General features: G+C 32.9%; 1 protein-coding gene across 2 annotated transcripts; it reads left to right on the forward strand.

The window, feature by feature from the left end:
- On the forward strand, positions 1 to 25,760 carry LOC128183063 (uncharacterized). Of its 2 annotated transcripts, none has more exons than XM_052851887.1 (54): positions 1 to 197; positions 1,112 to 1,276; positions 1,432 to 1,496; positions 2,254 to 2,418; positions 2,748 to 2,891; positions 3,054 to 3,167; positions 3,279 to 3,677; positions 3,906 to 4,047; positions 4,206 to 4,419; positions 4,947 to 5,108; positions 5,310 to 5,658; positions 5,769 to 6,066; positions 6,416 to 6,542; positions 6,936 to 7,160; positions 7,307 to 7,516; positions 7,601 to 7,878; positions 7,976 to 8,126; positions 8,280 to 8,492; positions 8,610 to 8,763; positions 8,892 to 9,142; positions 9,411 to 9,434; positions 9,603 to 9,800; positions 10,291 to 10,426; positions 10,515 to 10,552; positions 10,750 to 10,891; positions 11,051 to 11,277; positions 11,579 to 11,749; positions 12,220 to 12,412; positions 12,494 to 12,733; positions 12,883 to 13,097; positions 13,366 to 13,471; positions 13,575 to 13,691; positions 13,844 to 13,979; positions 14,103 to 14,283; positions 14,602 to 14,872; positions 14,976 to 15,162; positions 15,275 to 15,486; positions 15,569 to 15,798; positions 15,879 to 16,032; positions 16,259 to 16,443; positions 16,544 to 16,687; positions 16,835 to 17,003; positions 17,097 to 17,226; positions 18,420 to 18,541; positions 18,710 to 18,849; positions 18,980 to 19,127; positions 19,215 to 19,418; positions 19,521 to 19,724; positions 20,102 to 20,884; positions 20,965 to 21,183; positions 21,349 to 21,444; positions 21,534 to 21,865; positions 24,163 to 24,367; positions 24,622 to 25,760. In XM_052851887.1, exons 1-54 carry the CDS (start codon positions 100 to 102, stop codon positions 24,900 to 24,902), a joined length of 10,464 nt encoding a protein of 3,487 aa, XP_052707847.1. In that variant the 5' UTR covers positions 1 to 99; the 3' UTR covers positions 24,903 to 25,760. The 2 variants fall into 2 exon arrangements, with proteins under 2 accessions (XP_052707847.1, XP_052707846.1); XM_052851886.1 differs by having other exon boundaries at positions 5 to 197; positions 24,619 to 25,760.
- Positions 25,761 to 27,698: the final 1,938 nt, after the last annotated feature.

Consider the following 27,698-nt stretch of genomic DNA (forward strand, 5'->3'; position numbering starts at 1 on the left):
CGGCTCCGAATTTAAAGGACCGTATTAAAGATTTGGAAAACTGTGGAGCCCAATAGAATTTAGTTTGACGGATTCACGCCATGTAAAACACACCAGAGAATGGGGAACTACGGGCTGTTGATACTTGTGTTACTTGCCATACTGGGAAAATATAATGTAGAGGCTAACTCTTTTGAACCACAACTAGTGGAAAATGGGTAAGGATGCTACACTCATTATGATTTCATCTATGTATTTTTTCTAATAAAGAACTAAACGGGAAAAGTTTAACATATCAGAATCCTTTTACACTAGTTACATGTAAATGTCAGTCTGAATATAATGTCACTTTGCTTGAATGATTTGAACGAAGTTGAATCCAGTTCACCTATTCAAAAGATCCTAGATTTTCAATAAAGAACAAGACCTTGTGTATGTTCAACGTTAATCTTACAATCTATATATATATATAATTCTCATAAGAAAAATACGTCACATTTACTAAATTTAGTAAATGTGACTTGAGAGTTGACGTGATTGAAAATGTAACACAATTGTTATAAGATTGTTGTGAGGCATGTGTCTTTTTTTAAAAATATATATATTTTGTATGATTTAGATATATGTAAACTACATGTGCGAAATTGAAAATAAAAATACGTCGGACACAAACCGGTGATATTAACATGTATTTTCATACTAAGTGTTTAAGCTTCTAATTTTTGCAAACACGTTCTGATGTAGACTCCTTTTTTACACAACGTTCGGCGTTGGCACATTTCATCACAAATAAATTGTTTCGATTTATATTGTACCTTAGACAGATGAGCCATCTCCAATTAACAATGAAATTAGCTTTGATCTTGAATATTTTTTTTTGCACAATCGCGTCTTATAGCGTATTTTATATTTTGTTAAACCTTTACCTTCAAGACCCGAGTTGAAATCATCTGTTGCTTTAACAAGTTCACTTGTTAGAATGCCTACATGCATGGGGCTAAAACAGTCTAAATGTGAATATTTAAAAACTGTAATAATTTAATGATCAATAAACTATCATAAATCTCAATATACCATACCACCTAAAAGTGTTTATTATTGTTATAAAGTATATTTTTCTTTGATCTTGCAGACAAAACGTGCTTAAAGTGAAGCAAGAAGATTACGTTTACGGTTGGTGGGGTTACAATTACTATCACTACTACAACAGCTACTACAACACCGGAATCTACTGCTATCGCTACGGATATTATTACAGCTATGGTAGATACCATAATAAAAGATGGAGATGCACAAGGTAAACCCATATAATTATTCGATTTTATTTTTTAATAAAAATAGCTAGACTTAAGTTAACGTCGGATTGTGAGTGTCTTTTTTTTTTTTTTTTACAGTTCTTACGTTTGTTAATTACACTTGTATTTCCATAAACTTGTATATTTGTTGTTGTAGAATTACGTATAAATATAAGTGTATGTTAGGCTACAGATCACACGGACTAAACCACTGTCCTTATGGTGAGTTTGTTTAAAATATATGTTATATATTTGTAATCAATATTCTCCAGAAAAATTCGTTTGATGAGATTTTATTTTGCTTTTTTTCTTTTCATTCAGTTGTAAGTGTATTTATTTTTATTATAAATGTGATACTGATAATAAGTGTGAAAATGATCTTGAAATCTGTGAGGTCATTTTCCATAATTTCAAAAAGAAGCATTCACAGCGTTTGCGTTCGCAAATAACCCGTTTAAAAAGAAAATGACATCATACATTTATGTACCTTAAAAAATTTAAATGCTCAATTTAATATTTATTGTGGAAGCTCATGCTGCCAGTATACCGTATACCGTACGTACGACGTATATAATCACGTTAGTGTACTTTCTCATTTATACGTTTTCATCTCGATTATACGACTTTGTACCTTCATCGGATTATTAAATATATCGTAATTACAACTTATCATCTTGTTATTATAAGTGTTAAAATCGAAGGAAAGACATTTTCTATATTTTGCACGACTTCTTGTTATGTACGAACGACTTATTAATTTCGTTCCCATCTCTTATCAAATCGTTTCATGCGTATTTTAAGCGTATGAAACAGAAATTATGATATCAAAAGCTTTACATTTCGTTAAATGCATACATTGAAAATAAAACGAAAATGTATCAATTGGACATTAGATAATACATTCATTGAAACTTGTCAAAGTGCGTTTTCAGTTTTGTTCAACAGATTGCAATAAACATTTTATGAAATTATAAAATAGCAATTTGTGCCGGACAAACAAATCCCACTGGAGCATGTAACCAACATGAACAAGTGTCCACGAAATTCGGAATGCAATGGAAATATTCCCAAGGGTCCTGCATATCTCCAGAGAACTGTCACAACTGCAGCATTTATTACTACAATAATGGTCCAAGGTGTACAGGTAAAAACCCTTTTTTGAAGTCAAAATCTAGTGTTTGATTTATAAATAGACAATATATATCAAAAGTTTTTTATGCATATAATGTGCATGTTTAAATTTATGGACAAAGAAGATTAAATGATATTACTTACCGCTTGTAAAAGAGTTAATGATTCAATATAGAACAATTATAAACAAATTTACGATGTTTATACATGCAAAATTAATTTTACATTTCATAAATGTTGAAGCAAACATGTTATTCATAAAAAACGAGCAAAAACAAAAAAAAAAATCAGAAAAAAATCGAAAAACTACAATGCCTATATAGATTTTTTAATAATTTTTAGCTTGTCCAAAAATTGCTCATTGTCTGGAAATGCATTGTTTTGATACCGCTGCGTCCACAATTTGTGCCAACTGTGAAGGGGTTGTCAGGGACGCACCGTACTACAGAGCTTACGTTAGAAGTGATGATAAAAAGCAGTGTTTACGTACGTAAAAAAACATTTGTTAGTATGAATAAAGAGACACAAAGTAGAAACATTTTTAAATCAAATACTGTGTCAATGTTCGCAAAAAATGAAGGATATTACGCCATTTTCCCTGCAGATTAATTGTCAGGAAATAAAAAGTTATATATCTTGTGATTGTAGAAGCTTGCTCTTGGCGAAGTGACAGCACTAGGTGTTACCCTGGATACTGTGACGGGGAGCTGGCGGCAAATTGCAGATGTGTGCAGGGATTTACTGGAAAACACTGTGAAATAAGTAAAATTTCAACATACATGTATCAACAGCGAACATCTTTAATTCGTTGATAATAACACACACATATCAAATAACAGTCATGTGTTACTTACTATGACTACATTTTTACAGTGACAGAGCATGCAAACATCGTATCGAATTGGTTCAATTTGAGGCACAAACATTACGTCCTAAATAACCCATCGGGTACTGTAGACGCAGGACCACACCCCATCATCTGGTCAAACTATGGAGGTTGGGATCTGGCGGAAACAGTTTGGAATGCCCAATATGTAATCAAAGAGAGACTACACACTAATTCATCTCATTATATCAAGGAATTTGTTTATGGAATCATCAAGGCAGGGACAGTTTTGAATTTCACACAAAATGTAATGGTGCCAGTCATCACCTATTTCAATACTACAGATTTAGCAAATGAGACCATGAATTCAAATTTGACATTTGGAGCAGACAACACTTCTATTGGTGTAAATAATACATCGTCCATGGACTTCAATGTCACTTGGGGTAAATTTACACGCTATCATCATTGATTTTACTGTAAGACTTAGATTGCACAAAACGTGTTTTTAAGAAGTAAAATGATTTATTAAAAAATGGACTTCAATGCCACACTTTGTAAATTTGCTTTTCATCATTTAAGGCATAGTAAATTAAGGTTTTTTTTGAAAATGTGTCTATCAAATCTGATTTATGTACCAAATATAATAATATAACCTTATTTTAATCTTACAGTACCTAAAACTATTGAAATTATTGAAAAGTATCACTGCCCCAAAGTTTCTAAGTTAAAACCTGCAACATCGTCATTTGAATGCAGAAAGAATTTTTCATTGGAGTCAGGATCAGAACCTTTAAATTTTAGTACTGGGGATACGTATGTAATTTTATGCAATTTACAACTTTGTATAAATTGTTTCAATGTAAACAGAAGACGAAAATACAATGTATTGTTTTCATTATAGAATCTAAAGTAAAGAAAAGTTATAATAATGTATTTTTGTCATATTTTTCTGATACATTGTTTTCTTGCAGAATGACATTCACTATAGAAGCTGATATAGGTGGGTTTCTTATTATGGAACACCGGGAAAACCATGTAAATGAAACACACAATTTGATAGGCACCACAAAGACATTGGAGTACGTTTTCCGATGGGACTTTGTTCTCCCTTATCACTGTGTAGAAAAAGAAACGAATACCGAAAACTGTGTGGACCCGCTAACTGTTCAAGACCTAACAGAACAAGTAAGATTTTATTTTTAAATTTACAAGAAAGAAAAGATATCAATTATTTTGCAAATGTATTGGAATCAAATATTAGCCTCTAAAATTACAGTAAATAGAGGCACATTACTAGTCTAAACAGCTTCTGTTTTCTTTAAAATTGAATTCGATGAAATTATCAAACACTTCCCTGATCATGAGGACAGGTTTTCTCTTTTACCGACAATTAAAAAAGTATTGTGGGTTTATATCACCGGTAACTACTACTAATTCGTATCAAACCATGCAAAGATAATCTCATGTAGAGAGGATCTATGCTCATGTTCGTATCCGCAAAAGAAATGAATACCAGTATAGCAAGTTTTCTTTCACAAATTAAACCTTTGATATCATTTTTTGTAGATTTTGCATCCACGATCTTCTAATTGTTAATGAACTTAAAAAATATATAAAACCTCCTCTGCATGACTATAAATGTATATTGTTTTTTTAAAAAAAATATAAAAATCATGTAAAATGTTGGAAGAAATTGGAATTATTTTTGGCAGTCTACTATAAGCATAACCTGGGGTGATTGGTTTGACGACTTAGCAGGACTTCAGGAATACAAATATCAGATACATGCAGTCTCAAACCGAAACAACATTCTCAAAGAAGATGGTCCTCTAAAAGATGGAGGTGAAGGAACAATACACCTCAACGAAACATTTGTAAGTTCCGGTATAAAATTTCTGTTTTGTTAATTGTTTGCTAAAGTGAAGTTAGTCCGTTGAAATAGTATTTGCATACAAACAGCGGTGTATTATGAAATGAAAAAATAATAATTCCTTAATAAACTGTGCCTGACGGAGAACATAGGGCGACATAATATTCCTACATATAGCTAAAACAGAAGTTTATTTTACCTACAGAAAGAGCTAAACCTTCCTGGAACAGGGTTATACTCTATTCACCTGACGGCCTATGATAAGGCGGGCAATTACAAAAGTACAAGGCGGTTTGTGTTGTTTGATAGTAATTCGCACGTGTCACACAATCCATACGAACACTCGCGTGTAGACACTGGCTCAGAAAACACAAATTACACGTGGGTGGTGGACAATACAACAACTATTGAAGTAACTTGGAAAAAGAGATTTCGAAATGCTTTACATGACCATAATAAATGGTTGAATGAAATCTCGGAAAGTCACGGAATTGCTGAAGCCTATGACGATTACACAGGCATAAGGAATGTGACACACATTAAGAATGTATATGGTGAGAAATTCTTTAGCAAAAATGAATCATACATTTATAATTTTCAGAAGAAACAAATTTCATAGATGCACTTCAGCCAATGAACAATAGAAATGAATGATTTTTTGCAGGATGTGTTGACTTTAGAGTAGAATATTTTGTATACGATGGAACTGGTGTAAAGGATCATCAGCCTTCTACCCCAGTACAGGACATCTCCACAGAATCTGAATTCCTCAGATTGAATTGGTGGGACGGGGATAAAGCAGTAATAACGGTTATTGCCGTTGATATCTTTAGTAAAACATTAAACGACACACTGACAGTTTACAGAGACGCATCGCCACCAGTGATAGAGAACCTTTGGTTAACACGAGGAGAGAGACTCAATATCAGCGTACACAGATTGGAGGATTTTACAGAAATGACGTAATTATTTGATCAGACATATATTTGTTCTAATCAAAGTCTTGCAAGCTACTGGCATGTATTTTGAATTTAAAGCTTTAAAACTAGGCATAGGCGTCGAAGCCGGGGGGGGGGGGGCTTAGGGGGACTTAGCCCCACTTTTTTGAAAATTTATACATACCAAAGACCTATTTTTGCTTTTCATGGTTTTTGATCAGTCTAGCTCCCCCTCCCCCCAATTTTTAAGTTGCTTCCGAACCAACTGCATGGAAACAAAAACAAATGTTTTCATCGAAGACAGAATAGAAGAATAAAGATGACAAATTCTCAAAACCGAATATTATGATATACATGCATCACTATATTTTAGGATTGAATGGGTGGCATATGATTATCACAGTGGTATAGACAGTATCTACTGGAGGTTGTATGATAATTTCACTGGAGAAAGCATTTTGCATGGACATGAGGATCTGTTTGCTCAAGGCTCATCTCAAGTACGTTGATAAACATATGACAGTATATAAATAGTGCCTGTTCGGGAGGATAAGAGTTGAAATTGACACCCCGCGAAAACAATTGTCAACCGACGCGAACACTATTTATTTTATTATATTTAATGTCTTAATTTTAAAGAAAACGTTACTGCTTTTATATTGGAATGGCGTGAATTGTATGGCGAACCGTATACACATAATTTACGCGCATGTAGCAATTCGTTGTGTGACCCTTTGCCACATTTGTTGCGAACGCTGAGGGTAATAAAACGGATTATCAACTACGTCTTAACCAATCAGATTTCAGTATTTAACATGGAAGTATAATAATACATACTATTAATAAACACCTTACCATTACAAATGAGTCTGAACGATGTGTATTTCTTACAGGATATAAATGAATGTAAACTTAAATACGGAAACTACAGCAGAGGACCAAACTGTTACCAAACAAACCACTGGGGAGCGTTTCACAGACATTATCAAATAAAACCGGAAGTAAAGAGAGACGGGGGACTCGTTCATGGGAAAGATGTCGGATTACATGACTCTGATTATTTCTTAAAAGTTAATGCAACAAACAAAGCTCTTTTATCGACCATTCTGACAAAGAAGGTCAGTAGTTGTTTTCATCTTTTTTAACGTCATAGTTTATATACATTTGACTTAAACGTTGGAATTATGATTTTTTTTAAAGTTTATCATAAATAAGTTTAAAATTTTGTCATAGTTTATCATAAAAAATTTAAAATTTGTTTCAGATAACAATTGATATTTCACCTCCACATACCGGAACTGTACAAGACGGCATTAGAGGAACTGACGAGATAGACTTCCAACAGAGCAAGACGCTGAACGCTTACTGGGATGGCTTTTTTGACAAAGAAAGCGGTGTTATGTTTTACATGTATGGTTTTGATACCAAGCCCATTCCCTCATCCGAATTCCAATTAGATTCGATCAGCTCTATCGTACGTATCACATGTAAATGAATAACTTTAATTATTATACTATAGCTGGAATATTTCTTTAGATTATGCTTCTCTGAATATAAGGTAAAAGAAACTTACTCGCTCGAAGCCTCCCATACAGTTACCTCAGAGGGGACGTATTACGCCTGCGTGGTCGCCTATAACCGTGCTCTTGAGCCCTCTGACCCAGTTTGTTCTGACGGTGTCACTGTCACCACAGATGTTCCTTATGTGACTGAGGTAGACATAAGTAATGCCCATGTAAGAGAGGGATTGGTCACAGACGTGGGGAGAACAAACTACTGGGTCATCAGTACAAACAGGCGCAGACGATTAATTCATAACCCAACAACAGATTGTGTGTAAGAACGATTCGGTATTTTTCTCCAATGTTATTAAGTTTACAATAGCAATGGAATTTTTAAAAAAGATTTTTAAGATTAACATTTTTGCCATCAGGAATAAGGCTGTATCTGTGTCCAACGTTGAAATGTTCCCAATAGAATATCACGCAAATAGATCTACTGTTAGAGTTAATGGGTCGTTAGTATGTGCCAACACATCAGCAACATCCTTAGTAACTAGTCCAATGATTTCCAAATCATCAAATGTAAGTATTGTTATTGAAATGTAAGAGTATCGATTCATCATCAAAATATTAAACATTGTTGATAGATGATCAGTTAAATATTTGTTTAAATTATTTATTGTTTTTGTAAGGTCCCTATTTGTTATAACATTTTGATGAAAACATATCATGTAGATAAAATTATCCTGGTCTTCAAATGAAACGTTAATCCACGATTATGAAGTTGGATTATCTACACTTTCGGGAAGTACTGCTCCAGATATCATGACCTTCCGATCTTCCAAACAACACTGCCATATTAATCTGATGCACACGGATCTTCCAGAAGGAAAACCTTTCTATTTCATCATTAAAACAATCAGCAAATCAAACATCATAGGCATTCAGGTATTCGTGTAAACGCGGCTGTTAAAACTCGTTCTCCTTTGTGACCCCCAAAAAACAGAGTGTTTGAAAAAGTTAAACATATTTTCTATCTGGTATTTATGATCGTTTTCTTTTAAGTCAATTGGACCTTGTTTTATTGACACGACTCCACCAACATTTTTTCCATCGATTTCTGTCAGCCATGACAATGGTCACTTAGTAGTATCCTGGAATGTTGGGAGTTTTAACGACCCAGACGATCCATTCCCTCTTCATTTAAAAGTTGCTGTTGGTAAGATAGTTTATATTCAATAATAATATTCAGAGATGTCATACACCATGCCGTATAATAGTAATGGTAAAGGATTGATTCTAGTAAACGATGAAATTGTCTCATGGATATGAATGAAATATGAACAGGTCATAGTCCTAGAGGTACCCAGGTTCTGAAGTACTCCCCTTTGAAGGCCGGTGCCAGCTGTAGTATAACAGAGCCACCAACATGTACAACCATTCCTATATCTGACACAGAGTGGGGACTGCACGGAAATCATACATACTACGTCACTGTGAAGGCAGAAAATGCTGCAGGACTGATATCTTATGGTGTGTCCGATCCTTACATTCATAACGTTCAGCTTCCCTCAACTGGAATTGTCATGGATGTACCTGTACGTTCATAATATGCATTGATTGTAGTATCTTTTTGGTTGGAATCATGAAATTTAAATTTGAATTCAATTTTCATTTCGTTGTTTGATGATTAATTACATATGATTTATGTATTATGAATGAAATTAAACCACCCTATCTATCAATTCATATATTTAATGATATTAAAATACAAATTATCAAACGTCTTTAAAGCTATTTCTAAATGTTAAAAAAATAGAGTTTTCTTCCTGATGACAAAAAATTGAATGTGTTTTCTATTTTTAGAGCAGCACTGGAAGTTTTTTCATCGTAAGTACGCCATTGTTTAACCTAATCACACCTTTTAAAGTGAAACACGATATTTTCACATCAATCAATTATGAATTTAATGAACAAGCTTAAGAATGATATATTGCAAACTTTTCAGTTTGCATTAAAACATTAAATAAATAATCCTATAAAAACGCTTACTTTAAGGACATAGCAGACATTGATTTTACATCTACAAATCACAGCTTATCTGCTAGATGGACAGGTTTCTATCATGCATATATTGATGTGACTTATCGTTTTCGTGCTGGAACATCACCTGGAGCCTCTGATACAGTTCCAGATAAGGATGTTGGAACAAACGAATCTTACACGGAGAATGGACTCTCTTTAATTGCTTTCAAGGTACATGTACATCAATTAGGCTGCTGTATTGAATAGCTGTTTATTTTTCGATTATATTATTTATCTTTTTATTATAAAGTATCAATTTCTGTTTTTATTATGTAATCATGTTTATTGAAACGCAGGGATTTCAATTTTCAGTTTTCCTATTGTTTTTAAAACTTAGATATGTATGCAGAAGTTAATATTAAAAAAGTAAATATTAAGAATTCTAAATAATTAGTCCTGATGTATATGACAACAAAAAAACATATTACTTTGCGTATAAAGAAAAATGATATTTAGAGATACGTATATAGAACAAAAACATATAACATTGCAAATTAAGGAATATAATTTTTAAGAGTATCGATATGTACATACTCTGAAGTTGAAAATAGAACGAAATGTTATCATATGAAATTTATTTGTAATTGAACTTATTTCAATGTTTTTTAAATTATTAACATATTATGGGATTTATGCATATGTCTACGTGTCATTCTTTTAGACCTATTACGTCACAATTATTGCGGAGTCGGCTGCTGGATCTGTGAACGTCACATCAGATGGAGTCACTGTTGTCCAAGAAAACGCCATCTTGAATAATGTCACAGTCTACGATGGAGAACCTTGTGTTGAAGCAGGTTTGTATCTACTTTTTTATAGTCTACCTTATGTGATTTTAAAGCTTCCACTTGTCGCTTTATTTCTAAGTAACATATCTCTTTGTAGATATGAATATTTCTGCAAGATTTGACCATCATGATTGGGTTCGTGTTCAGTATTTCCTTTTACGATAATTGTATTATGAATTGAATTTTATATGTTTTTTTTATATTGTTTTTATCTATGTTGATATTTTCTTGTTGTTGCTCTGTAATCCATATTTTATATACGTAGTATTATTATCGTTTCATATTCAAATATAAGATTTTGGTTTTTTACTTTGTTTAAATTTTGTTTTAAGAATATTCAAAGGAATTGCACGACTGATGTTGACTTCCAGACATCGACGGATACTCTAAGTGCATATTGGGAGATCCCAGTCGAGTTATTGCCATTCACACCCGACGTGTATTTTTCAGTAGAAAAGAAATCATTTTATGGTGGTAAAAACGTTATATCCTTGTAGCAATTAAGTCCATATTATATAAGATCTTATAGTTTTTTCACGAACAACAAAACTTTAAAAAATATCATATACAACTGATCTCTAATGTTATACAGCACTTTAAAGAAAAATACAGAGGATGACACTTGTTTTATAGACGATTGGAGTTTATTCCAAGACTACAGATACAACCACGGTCACCATCAGGCTCATGTTACGGGGCTTCTGTTAGATCCCGGGAGACTCTATCGGTTTGTTGTAAAGCTTTGTGCACGGGAAACGTGCTATCAGCCAGTCCACAGCAACGGGGTCCTAGTTCTAGCAAACCCACCTGTCACGAATACAATACATGTGAATCATGATAATACTACAACTTCCGAAAAAGTAAGGCTGCGTTGACAAATTGGTTATATCATGTAATCATTTTATCCTACAATCTCTTACATTCTATTTTAACAAAACACATGATGAATAATTAAGCAATGCTCTATCACTATCACTTTTTCATTTAAGCCCACCAATTAATAATCAATTAATAAAAAGGTATGCCAGGATAAAGATACTTAGTATGCACTTTACATGAGTTTTATCATTGATAATAAAACAGTTTATGTAGCAGTAAGGTACAGTTTGAAATGCTGATAAACCGTTATTTCCTTTAATTAATTTACATATCTAATTTCAGCTGCAAGTGGTATTAGATATGTTTGCTGATCCTGACTTACAAATTCCAGAAGAAAAATACGGGGTCGTTGACAAATACGAATGGGCCATAACTGACCAATCAGAGATTGGAAGACTGCATACTCGCTGGCACAGACTCGATGATTATGACGTCATACCCCATAAATACCAAGTTCGTCTTTAAAATTAAGCATTATTTGTATTCTTTTCATTGTTTTTTTCTCTTGGTTGTACTAATGAATTTCACATTTAGATTCGGTTTATCAAAACTCCAGATATTAGGGATTTAAAAAACCTTTGATAATGAGCATTATTCATTATCTTATGATAAGTTATTAGGTGTTTTATTACGCATGGAATCCACGTCTCCATCGCATAAGATACTTTTTTCGACTTTGTAAATTGCTAAAGAAAAAATCCAAAGTTTTAAGATCTTTTTATCTTTTAAGAGGGGCATGTTGCTCTGCTTTGGGTTTGTATTTCGCTAGATGGATTTTTGAAATGGTTTTCAGCTTGTTATTGTCATTTTACATTGTTCAATCGATTAAGCAATTTGCTTAAGATTGAAAATTTATAAACCCTTTAAAGCTAATAATTTATAATCTTTAGGTGCTTATTCGTATTTCAATTTCTCTGGCACAGATGGAATTTATCATCTCGTTAGATGGGTCATTCGATTTTTCAAAATGCCGAAAATTGACAGTTCGTGGCTATAACAAAGCTGGACTCTATTCGACTGTATCTTCAGAGATAAAGAGCTGTAGCGCATTTGATCCAGTACTTATTAAACCAAACATTGTAATAGATGCTGTGGGGACTCCAGACCCAAGTAGAGGTATTCAATTCTTTTTTGTGATACTTACTGTATGAAATGAATATTCATTTATTCTATACGAATAATCTTTTACTTTTTTAGACGGATATGGAGAAGCAATCTTACTGCAAACAAACGCAAGATGGCCACATCCAGATAAAGACTATACTCCTAACATGAACTATATATCAGCTGTATGGCCCACTCTACGCTACAATTCCTACACTGTAGCAGTTATCATAGCACGAAATATGGATGCCACGTCTTATTATCTCCCATCGACCACCTTATCCCTCTCAGATCCTTGTAGTCACCCAGATGCTGTCAAATGTGACACTACAGGTAAGCAAAAAAAAAACCCCCCAAAAAAACCAAAAACTAAGTTTGTATATTATTAGATACACTGATTTTAACAAACAATTATATGAATTTTCCATAGAGGTTCAGGACACAAATATATCTACATGCATCATTTTTATATTAATTTTTAGAGCATGAATTCATAAACGTGAAATTTAAGGAAGGTGAACTTCAACATGGACATCGTTACATTGTTTGCATTCATACGGAATATACAGAAATACAACATGAAAAATGGACACAGGTTTTACCTGAGATAAACTCATGCAGTGATGGCATTGTTGTGGATCTAACTCCACCGACCGCAGGAAATGTTTGGATTGGAACTCAAGGACAACGCTATCAGGTATATGATATATTTCGTTTCTGCAATTTGCTTAAACACAAAGAAAAGAGAAAGTGTTGATTTCTGTCTAGTAATGTATTTCAGTTTAAAAGACTAAGATCATTTCAAATTGTTTTTATTTTTGTAACTACTACATTAACTGTCTATAAAGATCAACTGTGTATAAAGATTTGAAAGATATGAGGAAAGGAAAGTATTTTGTCCATAAACATTAAATTCAATACTCTTTACTTCTAATTGCACATCTACTTCAATCAAATTTGTTCAGATATCTACAACAGGCATGTTCATTAGTTGGGGCTCATTTGAAGACGTCGAAGAATTTCAAACAATATCACATTCATCTGGCATACAGAACTACATGTTGGGGATAGGTAAACCTTTTTGAAATAAGTATTCACACAATAAAAGATGCACCAATTTTGAATAAAACTCAGACAATGTCAGACTGGTAATTCTATACTCATGTTTGTAAAGGTACCTCCGTTGGTGGAAATGATGTAGTGGCTTTTTTGGACGTTGGTGTTGTCAATCATAAAGCTATCCATGGCCTAACACTCCACGGTGGTCACACGTACTATGCAACTGTTAAAGGTATCTTTCTTTAAAAGTTTCTTTTTATCCGATTTTTTAAAATTTGGACAATGTTTATTATACTTGGTGCATGCTGTACGCAAACCCTTTTTATTTTTTTTCTTTTAAATTGGCTTTTATCACTTATATACACCTAAATCTGATAATTTCAGCCACTGATTTTTCCAATAGAACTACAGTCCAAACTTCAGGGTCTGTTACAGTTGACACGAGCCCACCAATTAAATTTGACAAGCCAATCACTCTCCCAGGACGTCACATCACATCCACAGCAGAGATTGAGGCATGGTAAGATATGGATAGAAGTGAGGTTTTTAAATAAACACATGATTATCTAGTTACATGGAAATAAATTTGTCACAGTGAAATGTAAAATCTTTTCATCTGTTTTGTTTTCAAATATATTTAAAGTTGGAAGGATGTGTTCAGAGACCCTGAAAGTGGAATTGACTTCTTCATGTGGTCTATCGGTTCGCAACCAGGACACTCTGACATCATGGAGTTCACTAAAGAAAGTTCTGAATGTGGAATCAATAACAAAAATCAAAGGCTTGACATAAAAGAAGGTCATGCTTATTATATAACTGTAAAGGTAAAAGTTAGCATACATTTAATTTATTGCAAGAAACAGAATAAAAGAATGGATGATGATAAAACAACTACTTTTGATGATTCTTTGTGAACATATGTTTCGTATACTCAAAGAATGATACAAACATTTTATCCAAAAATAATATTTAGTAATATGATTGATAAAAAGGAATGAACAAAATTAACACATTGTATTATCATTTCATTTTGTTTATTTGATTTAATAAGATCTTAATAAAAAATGCATCGTAATTAAACAATTTTCAACCATAGCCTTCTTTTAAGCGATATAAGGTCATAACCTTTTTTTGTCATGAAGGCATACAACAAGGCTCGTTTGATGACAATTGCAACATCCTGGGCGTACATCGTGGATTTCTCACCGCCAATACAAGGGCAAGTTTTCGATGTTTTGCCTTCTGGAGACGGAAGCACTGATATAGATTATCAAACGGATATGTCCAGGATAAGAGTGGTTTGGAGTGGATTTCATGATCCCCATTCTGTGATCAAGGAGTATTTTGTGAGAATTGGCACCTGCCCGTTCTGTGACGACGTGCTCCGACAGCAGGATATTGGCCTTGTAAACGGTAAATATAAGTGGAATGCTATTATCATTATAAGCACTTAAGTTCGTATGATTTGAAGCGATTGAACTATTATATTTGTTTTCTTTTTTTGGTGGACTTGCAGAAATAGAAGTTGATTATGTACATATCGGTCCTGGCTTAACTTACTTCACGACTGTGTCAGCATGTAATACGGCTGATATGTGTACTAGTGCTATCTCAGATGGTGTGATATTCGACAACAGTCCTCCTAATGTTGGTTTGGTCATTGATGGGACTTCCTCCGAAGACGTAGAATACCAATCAATAAGGTAAATATTAATCCACAAACCGTAATCTTTGATTTTTGTTTGAAATCAGCCACTGGACTTGGTACTTTTCATCATTTCAATGAATACAAAAATAACGATTTTCTATTATTAGAAATTGGATTGGTGCAAAATGGTACGGATTTTCTGATCCCCAATCTGGAATATCTCATTATATTTGGTGGGCCGGTACCACCCCTGGTGGAAATGATATATTACAAGAAAAAGAAGTGCATTTAGTTGAGACTGCAACTGCATACAATTTTTCTCAACAACTACCAGAATCAAAGCGAATCTATGTGACCGTTAGAGCCTACAATAAAGCGGGTACTATTAACATTTGTATTTAAAAGTCATGTATTTCTTTTTTTTTCATATATGAAGGTAATTATTGATAATTCTTTTTCAGGATTGTATAGTGATGCAATATCTAGTGGATTTCTTGTGGATACGACACCTCCCTTAATAAGCAGTGGTCCAAAGTTTACCAGAGACTTTGGATTGGTTGCAGATACCCAATTTTATAGGTCATCAGTAAAAGTTGAGTGGAAAGTCGCAGATCCAGAAACGCACATTGAGAGACAATACCTATCTCTGAAATCGCATCATGGAGGTGACTTTCAACATTCTTCAACACAGGTAAAAGTTATTGTGCATTCTCACTCAGCGAAAAAAGTGAAATGGATTTTTGAAAAAAAAGTTTTGATATTTCGTTTTAGATAAATGGTATCGCAAGAGATTATATTCTGAATGATCTGACGCTTCATGACGGGGTCAGGTATTATGTTACCCTTGTATCCTGCAATGGCGCTCAGATCTGTTCCTCTTCTACCTCAACTGGTGTTTTAGTAGATAGCACTCCTCCAAGCAGAGGTAAATGATTTGTGAAATACAAAGACATTTTTATTGTCGTCACGCTCTAAATTAATGATATCAATAAAAAAAATGTTAGTTTTCAAAATCCTCATACAAAATATGGAGGTGTAATTTTTGATGCCATGTTTTAAATATTTTTATGACAAACAGAAATTGTCAACATAATGCATGCAAAACGAATATTCTGTACAAATAACAAAGATTTTTACGTCGTTTTATATAGGTACATTTGCAATACAGACAGACCATTCAGTAGATAAAGAACTAGAACGCCATGTCTCAGGGTTTATGACATGGTGGAAGTATGCTGTGAACATAGCTTGGTTAGGGTTTGCGGATGCCCATTGCGACATCATGAATTATTTTGTTAATATTGGATCTGCTTATATGGGAGCGGATCTTAATGCTGTAAGTAGATATTTTATCCATTAAAAGATTTTGAAAGAATTACCAAAAATTAATCCATGGGAAGATACATTTAAAATCTGCTTTCTTTATGATAATAAAGGAGGAAGGCATCCCTAAAACGATAAACCATTCGAACAACGGAAAAGATTGCTACGACGAGGGTAAAGTTCAAACGTATAGGATTCCGACTCAGAAGCTTGTGGGCTATGATTATTTGTATATCAGCGTTTGGGCAGTAAACCAGGTATACATAGACAAACCTTGATATTTGACATGGCGAAACAGAAGGAAGAGCCAACTTACATAAAAAAATCTAGCAAAAATCTTGTTTTTAACATATAAAACAGACGACTCTTAAGTCTTAATACATTTTTTAAAATTCATGTTGAAGGTAGGACTGTCAAGTGCGATTATTCATTCGAAGTTTAAGAAATTACCCCAGGGAATATTGTCGTTAGTGAGGCGTTGTGATTCTGAAGATTGTGAAGGACAATGTGTGTGTAGCCCTCAAGACAAAGTGTGTCATAATAATGGTTCCACATGTAATGACGTCACAATAGGTAAAATATATGATAAAACAAAATAAAACTTCAAATGGTAAATGTTAGACTAAAGTATAAAAACAATTACTCACCATGTGACATTTTTGCCAGGGAATCCTAACAATTTGCTTCAAGTGTCGGACGTAATGTTTGGCTCACCAGATATACACTATTCACCCAGTAATACCGTTCTCCAGGGTCGTTGGACCATAGTTCACAGACAAGGCAGCAAACCATATATGTAAGATTAGCCTATATTTTTTGGTTTTTCGCCTCCCTCTCAGTTATCTAATGTTATTAAAGGCCGAACATTTTTACCGGGTGGTAAATCTCAGGTGAGGGCGGGGCTTAATTTCTAGACGTGTGAAAGCCTCCGGGGCTTGCTGTCTACCTGCGGTCGTGAACGCTGCTAATCACTATAAACAGGAAGCAAATTAATATTCAGGAAATAAATAATTAGTCAGAATTGGTCTTAGTTTGAATATGTTATTGTTCTAATGACCATACGAAGCGATTTTATACAGAAATGTTTTGCGTCGTCCGAATTTTCTCTACGCACACGTGTGCAAAGTACAATTGAAAAAAAATTCAGTAAATTAATTCTGCTTGAAAAATATAAGTCGGTACATTGTGTTTAGCCCTTGACATTGTTTAGGAAGGTAATTTTAATAAATATAATTGTATAAGAAAACCATACGATCAGTTGGAATGTGGAATGTAAAGGTAGCCATTACACGGTGACAATTAATGGAGTTCGTTTTCCATTGAGTGACGGTTTCGTGCAACAAGTTCCAGTTGAGTGTATTACCAGTAAATACACCTTTAGTAGCTCAGAAGAGTGTATGTGCTTTGGAGCTGCTCATGCATCTTCGTAGAATTTATTAGATCACATGCATTCAACTTGATTGAAATATAAATTGCGTATATTCAATTACTGAATAATTATTTTTCATAAACAATGTTAATACTGGTAATGTTAAAAATTCAATTTTTAACCCTCCTTTTAATGCATGACGGAAGATATCAAAGATAACGTTGTTAATTGCTAGTAAACAGAAATCCGCGGTCCTGGCAAGATCACGCTCGGACGATCACGTCAATCAAACTGGTGCTATTGTTTCAAACTTGATTGACAAGCGGCATCTTTTTGAAGTTTGTACAGGTAAAAAAGGGGGCGTTTGTAAAATGTTCGGCCTTTAAAAGCATCAATCCTATGGGAATATGCAATGTATTATATAAATAACGTGTAAATATATTTACCTATGTACCTTACTTTACATGAACATTAAAAAAGTCGTTGATGTGTCTCAAAACATTCTCCTGTTCTTTTTTTTAATATCTGTTATTTCCTCTTTATCTACCGGAGGACCTTGGTAGTGTTACAATGCTTTGTCCTGTGATGAATTTGTGTTAAGTTATGCTTAATTTTACAAGGTATCAATGGAGTGTTGGCTTAACAGCTCATGATGTTCCAGTAGGGATATTTGATCCGGAACATGATCGTGTCTGGCATGATGCTGGGCAACTTAACTTTGTCGTTTTTACCACAACACCAGGTAGATATAGGTTTGATGCTAAAAGTATATGAAATATATGTAATGGGATTCACAAATGTATATTTCTAAACAAATTCAGGAAACACAATGTATTTCTTCGAGTGTCGCGATGCCTTTAATGTCACAAATAAAAGAAAAATATAGAGAAAATATATTTATCTTATACAGGACAAGACCTGGAAGAGACAGTTTCTTTTTCTGTATTTGTGAAAGCATGGTACAATAGAAATACTTACGCCGTATTTAAATCAAGTGGTGTAATCGTCGACACCAAGAAACCTGCCGTTCAGGACATTCTTGGAAGTTCTGTATGTATTTTAGAAAAATAATTGAGTTTTTATATTTTTGAACACTGTTCGTTATAACTAGATTAAATTATAGATGTAAACATACATTATATATACACGTTGTTTAAAACAAAAGATTCTTATGTGACAGATTTCTGAAAGGATGATCATAAGTACAATGAAAGACGATGACTACACACGAGAAGGCATTTCTATGATGGTGAATTGGACGAATAAATTTTCAAAGGATAAGACGACCATAAAATCGTATCGTGTTTACATAAGTACCAGCCCAGAGGGTATGACTATGGGTTCCATTGTTGATAAGTCATTTTTAAAAGCGAATAATTAAGAGTTTTTTTCATGACATTTCATATTATACACAGGTCATGATGTGTGGGACAGTGGTGAAGACTTGCCAAACACAGAAACAACGTATCTGGTTCGAAGTGTATCACTTGTACCCGGAGTCCGATACTTTGTGAATGTGATCGCCTATGGTTTCTCAGGAATCCATCACACCGAGTCGTCAGACGGATTTGTCATAGACAATACGAGACCAAAGGCTGGAGTAGTGTTTGATGGAATAGGTATTCTAATGATACTAATATTATGCTTGATCATATACTTGATTGATATATAAATTGTATGGTTTAGAATATAGCTTACTCGTTTAATTTCTGTTTTGGCAGGATTACATGATAGGGAGTATCAAAATTCCTCTAAAATAGTTGGTGCTCATTGGCATGGGTTTTTAGACATGGAATCCGGAGTAAAAAACTACTTTTGGTGTGTGGGTAACACGTCATCTAAATCAGAGTGCAGCATACGAAACTGGGAAAATGTTGGTATCCATACCTCTGTTTCAAGGATGCTCTCACAGACGCTTGTTAATGGTAATTTGTATGCCTATCATTAATTAGAACATGTTTATCAAGGCATAAGTTATGATTTTCAAAGTAATATACGATCAAATGATTCTATTTGATTACATAACATGATTTGAAATTACATTGATACTGCATAGAAAGAATATAAACATATAAATTGTTTTGGATTAATCAGTGATTTATATACTACTAACAAAAATTAAAATGAATTCTTTTGAGAAAAAAGGATGTTACCACAAAGAACATTAAAATACACATGTGTACATGTATATGCGTAAAAAGAATTGACATTCAGGAAAAATATGATACAAAGTCTATTTATTCATAATTTGTTTTTATAAAATGTAAATCAAATTTATCATTAATGTATTTTTGTTCTACAGGACAAACATGCTACAATAAAGTTTATGCCGTAGATAACGTTGGATACAAGTCTGACATCGTTTTGTCTGATGGCGTTAAGGTTGATGTTACTCCACCTGAACCTGAATACTTGTTTCATATTGACAACAACTTGCTGAAAAACCCTTCATTTGAATTACATCAAAGTTCCTTACCAATAAACGACACTAGTCTTTATGATATCTGCAGTTTAACTCCCGATTTTTTTCCTGATCACTGGTCATTAACATCCGGAAGTTGTGTAACAGCTGTGTCATCAATGATGAATTTGGCTAGAGATGGAAGATCATTTCTTTTCATTAGAGGGAGTGTGAAACAGGAAATTAAAGGAATAAAACTTGGAGGACTTTATCGAGTTTACTTCTACTCTAGTCATCCCCCCGTGATGGCTGCATTCGTCTCTAATAAAGAGGGATTTATTTCAGTTTCAGAATCAAAACACGTGTTTCTTCTGTATTCAAAAGCGTATAGACACGATGAACACAAATTATCTTACACTCGAGAAATTGTTTCCTGGCAGAAGCATACTTTTTATTTCAAAGCAACACAGGAAAACATGATTTTAGAAATTGGTAGTGCTGATTCAAAGACCGGACTTTTTCTAGACTACTTATCTTTGCAAAACGTTGAGAGGATTCGTAACAATAGTGCTGAGTCTCAGGTATCCGCCCATGTCGTGTATATTCACCAGTGGGGTTCCATACACGGAGCCTGGAGTTTCTTTGAAGACAACAGCCCAATAACAGAGTACAACTGGGCCATAGGTATGCTAAACCCCGTCATACGTGTGTTATTTTAAACTAATCACTATACTAAATTTAACGGTTTTTACGTTTTTGTTTAGGATATACGGAAGGTGGGACACAAATACAACAATTTACTAGCACGGGAGTTCAGAATTTTGGATACAATTACAACGTCACATTGATTCACAACACATTAGTCCACGTGACAGTAATCGCGTCAAATGCTGCAGAGCTGGTAGGAATATCTTATTCCAAACCTGTTCTTGTTGACCTGACACCGCCTGAAATTGTTTATGTCTATGATGGAAGATTATCAAGTAAGTGTTTGAAAGACGATTGTGTCATTAAAAAGAAACAGAAAACTAGTTGTGCAATTACCTATATAGTTTATTTCTGACCGACATTCCATGTGCGTCAAAATCTTGATACAAGTCGTAAAATACACCATGTTTTAAAAATATACTTATACTTTGCCTAAAAAGCTACAGATGAAAATGCTTGGACAGACAACGAAGTTGTAATGAACTTTATGGTGAAAGATGAAGAATCAGGCATCGACTATTGCGAATGGGCAATAGGTACGTTAATTAATACTGTACAAAATATTAACGTCTGTTGTTTAAAAATCCACCACGCTTAGAATAAAACAACTATCTTTTTTTTCCAGGTTATCAACCACAAGGTATCGACTTACAAACGTTTTATAGATTGGGTGCCGGAGAATATTTAGCGTCCAAAGACTTCGACTACAGTGTACTGGAAAGTAAAACAATATATTCCACAGTCAGATGCCATAACCGTGCGGGGTTGTTTTCTTCCAAATCATCTGATGGAGTGAAAATTTCAGTTCTACCGCCATCTATAACAAATGCAAAAGTAACTGCTATTCCGTTGTCTATCACCGAATACAAGGCTGGATTTCATTATCAAAGTAATGTTAACAATGTTAGAATACAGTGGTTCGGATTTGAAGACTATACGGGAATTGAACAATTCAAGGTGAGTACATAACTTTTATTATTTAGTAAAAGAAATCATCAAATATGTATGTAGGGTTAAGTTATTATTTTCTCATGTTTTTGAATTAAGACGTTGTAGAGAAGTATATCATTAAATCGTAGAATTAGAGAGGCTATGAAAAAGTAATGTACCAAGTGACTTTCATTCACGTAAACATGTTTAAAGTTACGTCTCATAACTTGGTCACTTAACATATGGATAAAAACAAGTTTTTACTGATCAATTTTTAGGAACTAGGTATTGAATTTCAGTGTATCAAGAAAGACATATTTGTGTACATACAAATAATCAAAAGGGTCTTTTTTAAAAAGACAAACTGAGCAGTGAATGCATCTACTATATTATCACAATTTCAGCTGTTAAATTATATGAGTGCATAGATGTGGGCATTTTAAGGAAGGAGTCTCTTGTTATCAGACATACTTCTGATATCGAGAAATTCATGGCATGTTCAAAAAGTCAAACAGGCCATATTTTAATTTAGTGTATCAGGTTAATTAAGTTTGACTCTCATGTTTTTGCATCAAGGTCAGGTCATAATCACTACCCTTTACCTAAACTTAAAGGATGATGAAAATGAATGTAGTTATCTGTAGTTATGGAGACATCTGTTTAAGATATTAATTTTCTTTTCTTTAATGATAAAAAATCTTTAAATATATACTACTAAATTGAACAAAAAATATTTTAATGAAAATTGATATTACCGAATTTCCTCCAATTTTCGTTAATGGAGATATCTGTGTTTTGGATAGTGAAAATTTCTAATTTTTAATCATAAGGAAGACTTTACATAAAAATATAAATTAACAGAAATGCCTAAATGTTGATCATTAAGTTCGACAGAAAATCCAATTAGAGTGAAATTTTTCCCCTCACCAATCTATTGAGTGAAAGCTTAAAAAGCTAATGAAATGTAATTTCAAAAGAAAAATCATATTTTAGGATACATATTCTGAAACCCAAGTGTTTTATTATTATTCACATTAGTTGAAAAACCCGACATTAATGTAATTATTTGAAAACTGCTTAATAAACACCGAAATATATTGTAGTTCTGAATTACATTAACGTGATAATTGCCTTAGCCATTGTTTCATTAAAAATTTGGTTCTTGTGAGATTTTGCACTTTGATTACTATTTCGTTGTAAAATGATAAGAAAGGAGGTGAAATATGATATTTTAACTCTTTCCATCTTGATTTAATGAACATTGAATCAAATTTAGTTTTGACAAGACGAAAACCAGATAAGACTCATTAAAAGTAGAAAAAGACAGACATATTTTGTTTGGAAATGTAACAGAAAGATATGAATACAAAGCCTTTGTCTATAACCGATAATTTTTTAAAGGCATCTCACTCAAAATTGTGGTTTTTATAAAGAATACGATAAAAAATCCCCCAAAAAGGTGTTTGTGCTTATCCCTCTGTGTTAAAGCGTTTGAGTTATCCTTTTTGCACTTAGCATGCAGTTTTTGCTGTAATCAAATTTTACACCATTATTTTAATAAAGCGGAATATATTACATCAAGTGTTTTAATTAGTCATCTTATTGAATATGGTAATCAAAAACAAAATCTGTATAAAGCTGTATACATTTTTCATGACTCTTTAGCAATTGAATTGGCTTAATTTCCAATTGATTCCATTTTGAGACTAAGTTTAAGCAAGCTCTTGTAGAATGTTTTACATACGTAATTGAAATCATGGCAATAGTGATTCACTTTAAAAAAAAAAAAGGGACAGAATTTTAAATTTTTTTGCGAAATTTGGCAGGAAAGAATTCTTTATAAAGCTTTTTCCATGCATTTGCATACTTTTACGCTTCCGCGTTAATTTGGGTGTTTTTAATTTTGCAGCCGATTTTGCCATGTCAGATTTTTGCAAACATTAGCTTTCACATCTTCGCGAGCCAAGGGTTTACGATCCACTCTGCTCCTCTACAACCCTTGGCTAGCGAAGATGTAGCTTTCAATGAATATCCTGTACCTATATCGTCACCACAAGCGTTAACTCATGATAGTATGTTATTCAAGTACCTGAGCAATCTATCCATAGGACAATATAATGTTAAAATTAAATTATTAAATAATATGTTTACTTTTTTAAAATTTCTCTTTTTTTTTATCATTTTTTCTGCATTATTGTCTTTACCAACCTGCATAAAACAGAACAGTATTTTATTATTGTTATATAATTGACTTTATTATGTGAATTACATGTTATTTTGGTGCGATTCCTTTACATGTAATCTAGATTTGTGCTTTCTTTAAGATTTCATTTCATGGCCACAGATCAACGTTTAAAGAAAAAATGACGTTTCCAGTTGTACAAGATATCCAATCTGTAGACATCGTGAACATGAATATGCCAGAGGGACTAAAGAATATCACAATTCAGGCAATTAGTAAACTTTTACTGGCCAGTGATAAAGTCATCTACAACTTGACAGCTGTTCATTCAAAACCGACGAAAAAAGGTTAGATCGAATTTTAAAATTTATTTTAGAAGATTCTCTTTAGTCTTTTTTCAACTGTATCTCACATCTGCTAATGGAATTAGCGTGCGTTTTGTTAAGTTCTGTCATAGATATGCGTTATTAGCCGATCCGACACATTACATTAAGCACAATATACCTTTAACAGATTGAATAATTTTTACAAGAGCTAACAATATTTGCTGTTTATTGCGGCTATGATTTGTAATTCCCATTTTTTTTTCATTTAAAAGCAGGTAGCACTTTGGTTCATTCTTGGCATACCGGAAACGAAGAGTTTACAGTGTCCTGGGAAGATGTATTTATCTCTCAATACCCATTGTTTTATGAAGTTACTGTCGGAACTGTTGAAGGTGGAAGTGATATTCTACAATGGCAGGAAACAAAATTGACGTCTGTAAAGTTCAGATTACCGCCTACAATAAAGAAAAGCTCAGTAGTGTCCCTACATGTCAATGTTAGGGCTATAAGTGCTGGGGGAACTTTCGAAGACATTAAGTTTGTAATAATCCATTGATAATGTACAAAAACGTTGTTTTTGAAAGTATGAATAAGAATGAAACTTACTCAAATAAGATTTTTAGAGACGATAAAAAACAAACATACTATATACTTATATTTGCTCAAATACTTAAAAGAACATAAAAAAGCTATACATGATGTAATGAATGCACTATCAAAATATGATTATATAAAATAAAACTTGCTCTATATTAACTCTATTGATACGCAATACTTTTAATATAGTAAAAGAGGTTTTAAAATTTTATAACTTATTATGGATAAGCAGAGACATCAAAACGTTTACGAATATTCCGTCCTTTATAAAATACATATAAAATACATGTTTATTATATTGAAATTTAAGCTATGTTTTTGCAAGGGTAAGAAAACATGACAGAGAGCGGGGCTTGCCAAGCCCTCTTTACGCTTTGGATCCGAGCCCAAATATCACTTAAATTTCAAGACAGTATTCATGTATTTTGTGAATCCTTTTTATAATAATCATATAGGGATTGTATTATATTGATAAGAATGCTTTGAAATTCAAAAACTTTTTTTTAACTTATCCATTGGTATTATTGAATGCACCACGCGTATGACCAGTATTGCTGTTTCAAATTTACAAGTAATTTACAATCCTGAAAATTATAGATACTTAAAACATAGTCTTTTCATTACGAATTACATGTATCTATATATCTTGTTTAACTAAACACAAAGTGTACAAAAGACATCATTTAAATCCTAAAATGTAATGCTTTTGTATGTTGAGAGTTCCGGTAATGCAGATAAAATGAATCACGTTTTTGAATACGTTATCCTATTTGAAACCACACAAAGACATATTTTTTAAATAAAAGTATGCACACGACACCGAAATCTAATTTTTTGCTAAGTAATAGAGTGACACGACCTGATCTTAATTATGTTGAACAAAAATAGCATATCTTTATTTCAATAGAAAACTGATCTAAACTTATATAAAAAAAATCTTGTTGAAACATGCATATAAGTGAAACTGCGCCTTTCATTGATTTAAATTTCTTTTAAAATGTGAATTTAAAATGTTGTCCAGTAACTAGTTTACTTGCAATCTTAGAGTCGGACATAAAATAAATGGTTTTTGTGATCGGCTTCGGCCGATCACTGTTGTGTCCATATGAGGCATTCGGCAAATGCTTCCACGTGCGCACACATTCCGCTTGCATAAGTAGTTCTTATAAAAACTTGAAGTTTGCTTTAGTATTTATATAACATTTTACTCGGTTTTATTTCAATTTATTTACCTTAAGAGATGCAAACATACATAAAATACAGTTCGACCTGATAATTCAAGAATGCACATTTTGTCTCATTTCGATCGAGAGATTCACTCAATAATGCAGTTGACCTCGATGAACTGACCTCAATCATAAGAAGATGCTCCATGAACTGACCTCGATCTATTGATGTTGCATAATAATAGCTAGGAAGACGGCTTGATTTATAAACAAGGTTACATTATAATGCGACTACAATAGCAAGTTATGATGACATTCAATGTTTTTCAGTCGCATTGAATTATTTTGATACAACTTTTTCTTTGAATACGTGTTAATGCTCTTTGAAGAGCCCTACTCAGTATTTTGAAGAAGAAGAAGAAGAAGAAGAAGATACATTAACATTTAATTTCTACAAGTCATAATTTTGTGGAAGTGGAAAAAGTTGATCTCCATTATATTCTTTAAAAGAGAAATCTTTCTTTTGACAAAAATTTATGATGTTTTCAAATCTTATTTATCATAAAAGTTTAAGTTACATGCAGACTTATCATACTAACAGCTTTTTGCAGCAAAACAATATTCTAAAAAACACAGCTCATATTGCTTTGAATATGACAAAATGTGTGTGTGTAAGTTTGTTTGAGTGTGGGGTGAAGGTGGGCGTGGGGTTTAAATATTGAAGTGAATGGGTCAAACAAATGATATGTGGTACATGTATATAAAAGAAATCATCCTCGTCCAAAATAAATAGCACCGTAAATCGCGTAATTCCATTGGAGAATTGTTAAATTTGGTGGAAAAGTGTATTATATTTCTATTTAAAAAACAATTTACACATTATTAGGCGTTTGTTTAAAAGCGGAAGTGGCCAAGGTAAAAAAAAAATTGATAAGAAATGTTAATTTGGTTTTTAAAAAAAGAACAGCAGTCTTCAAATCCGCAGAATAATATTTTTCTTCCGGAAATCAAATAAGTTTTAAGAACCATGGAAATAAAGGTTGCGAAGAGGTCATGTAGTGCGTGTATTGTGATCAATTTCAATATAACGTTGTTTCACATGTTAACATATTGAAACATCACGTTAGGCAATGCATTTACGTCGTTAAAAATGTCCATTTGCGCTTTTATTTGCAGGTCGAAAAATATTTTTTTGAAAAATATATAATCTATAAATCTATAATAATGAATTAGAAGTAAAGAACATTTGTCTCAATTTATTTTATCCTGATATTAGAAAGGACTACTAAATAAGTTTGTAGCAATATATAGCCTTTAATTGAAACTTGCACTGTCTCTTTTCCTAACATTTTGCATTTGATTTAAAAACGATCATTTTATATGTACTTGTTGAATCAATAAAACAAAAAATGAGCTACTATCTTCAATGCATATACGAGGGTCAATCAAAAAATAAGAAGACTTTTGCAATAGCTATGTTCTCTAACGTCATATTATTACTAAATTAAGTAGACATAATTAAGCAATTGTTTCAAACAATTTGAATTAAAAAATTATATTAAATTATTTTGACTCTAATCCTGCAAAAA

Source organism: Crassostrea angulata, chromosome 5 (genome assembly GCF_025612915.1).
Source record: "Crassostrea angulata isolate pt1a10 chromosome 5, ASM2561291v2, whole genome shotgun sequence".
NCBI classification, from domain to species: domain Eukaryota; kingdom Metazoa; phylum Mollusca; class Bivalvia; order Ostreida; family Ostreidae; genus Magallana; species Magallana angulata.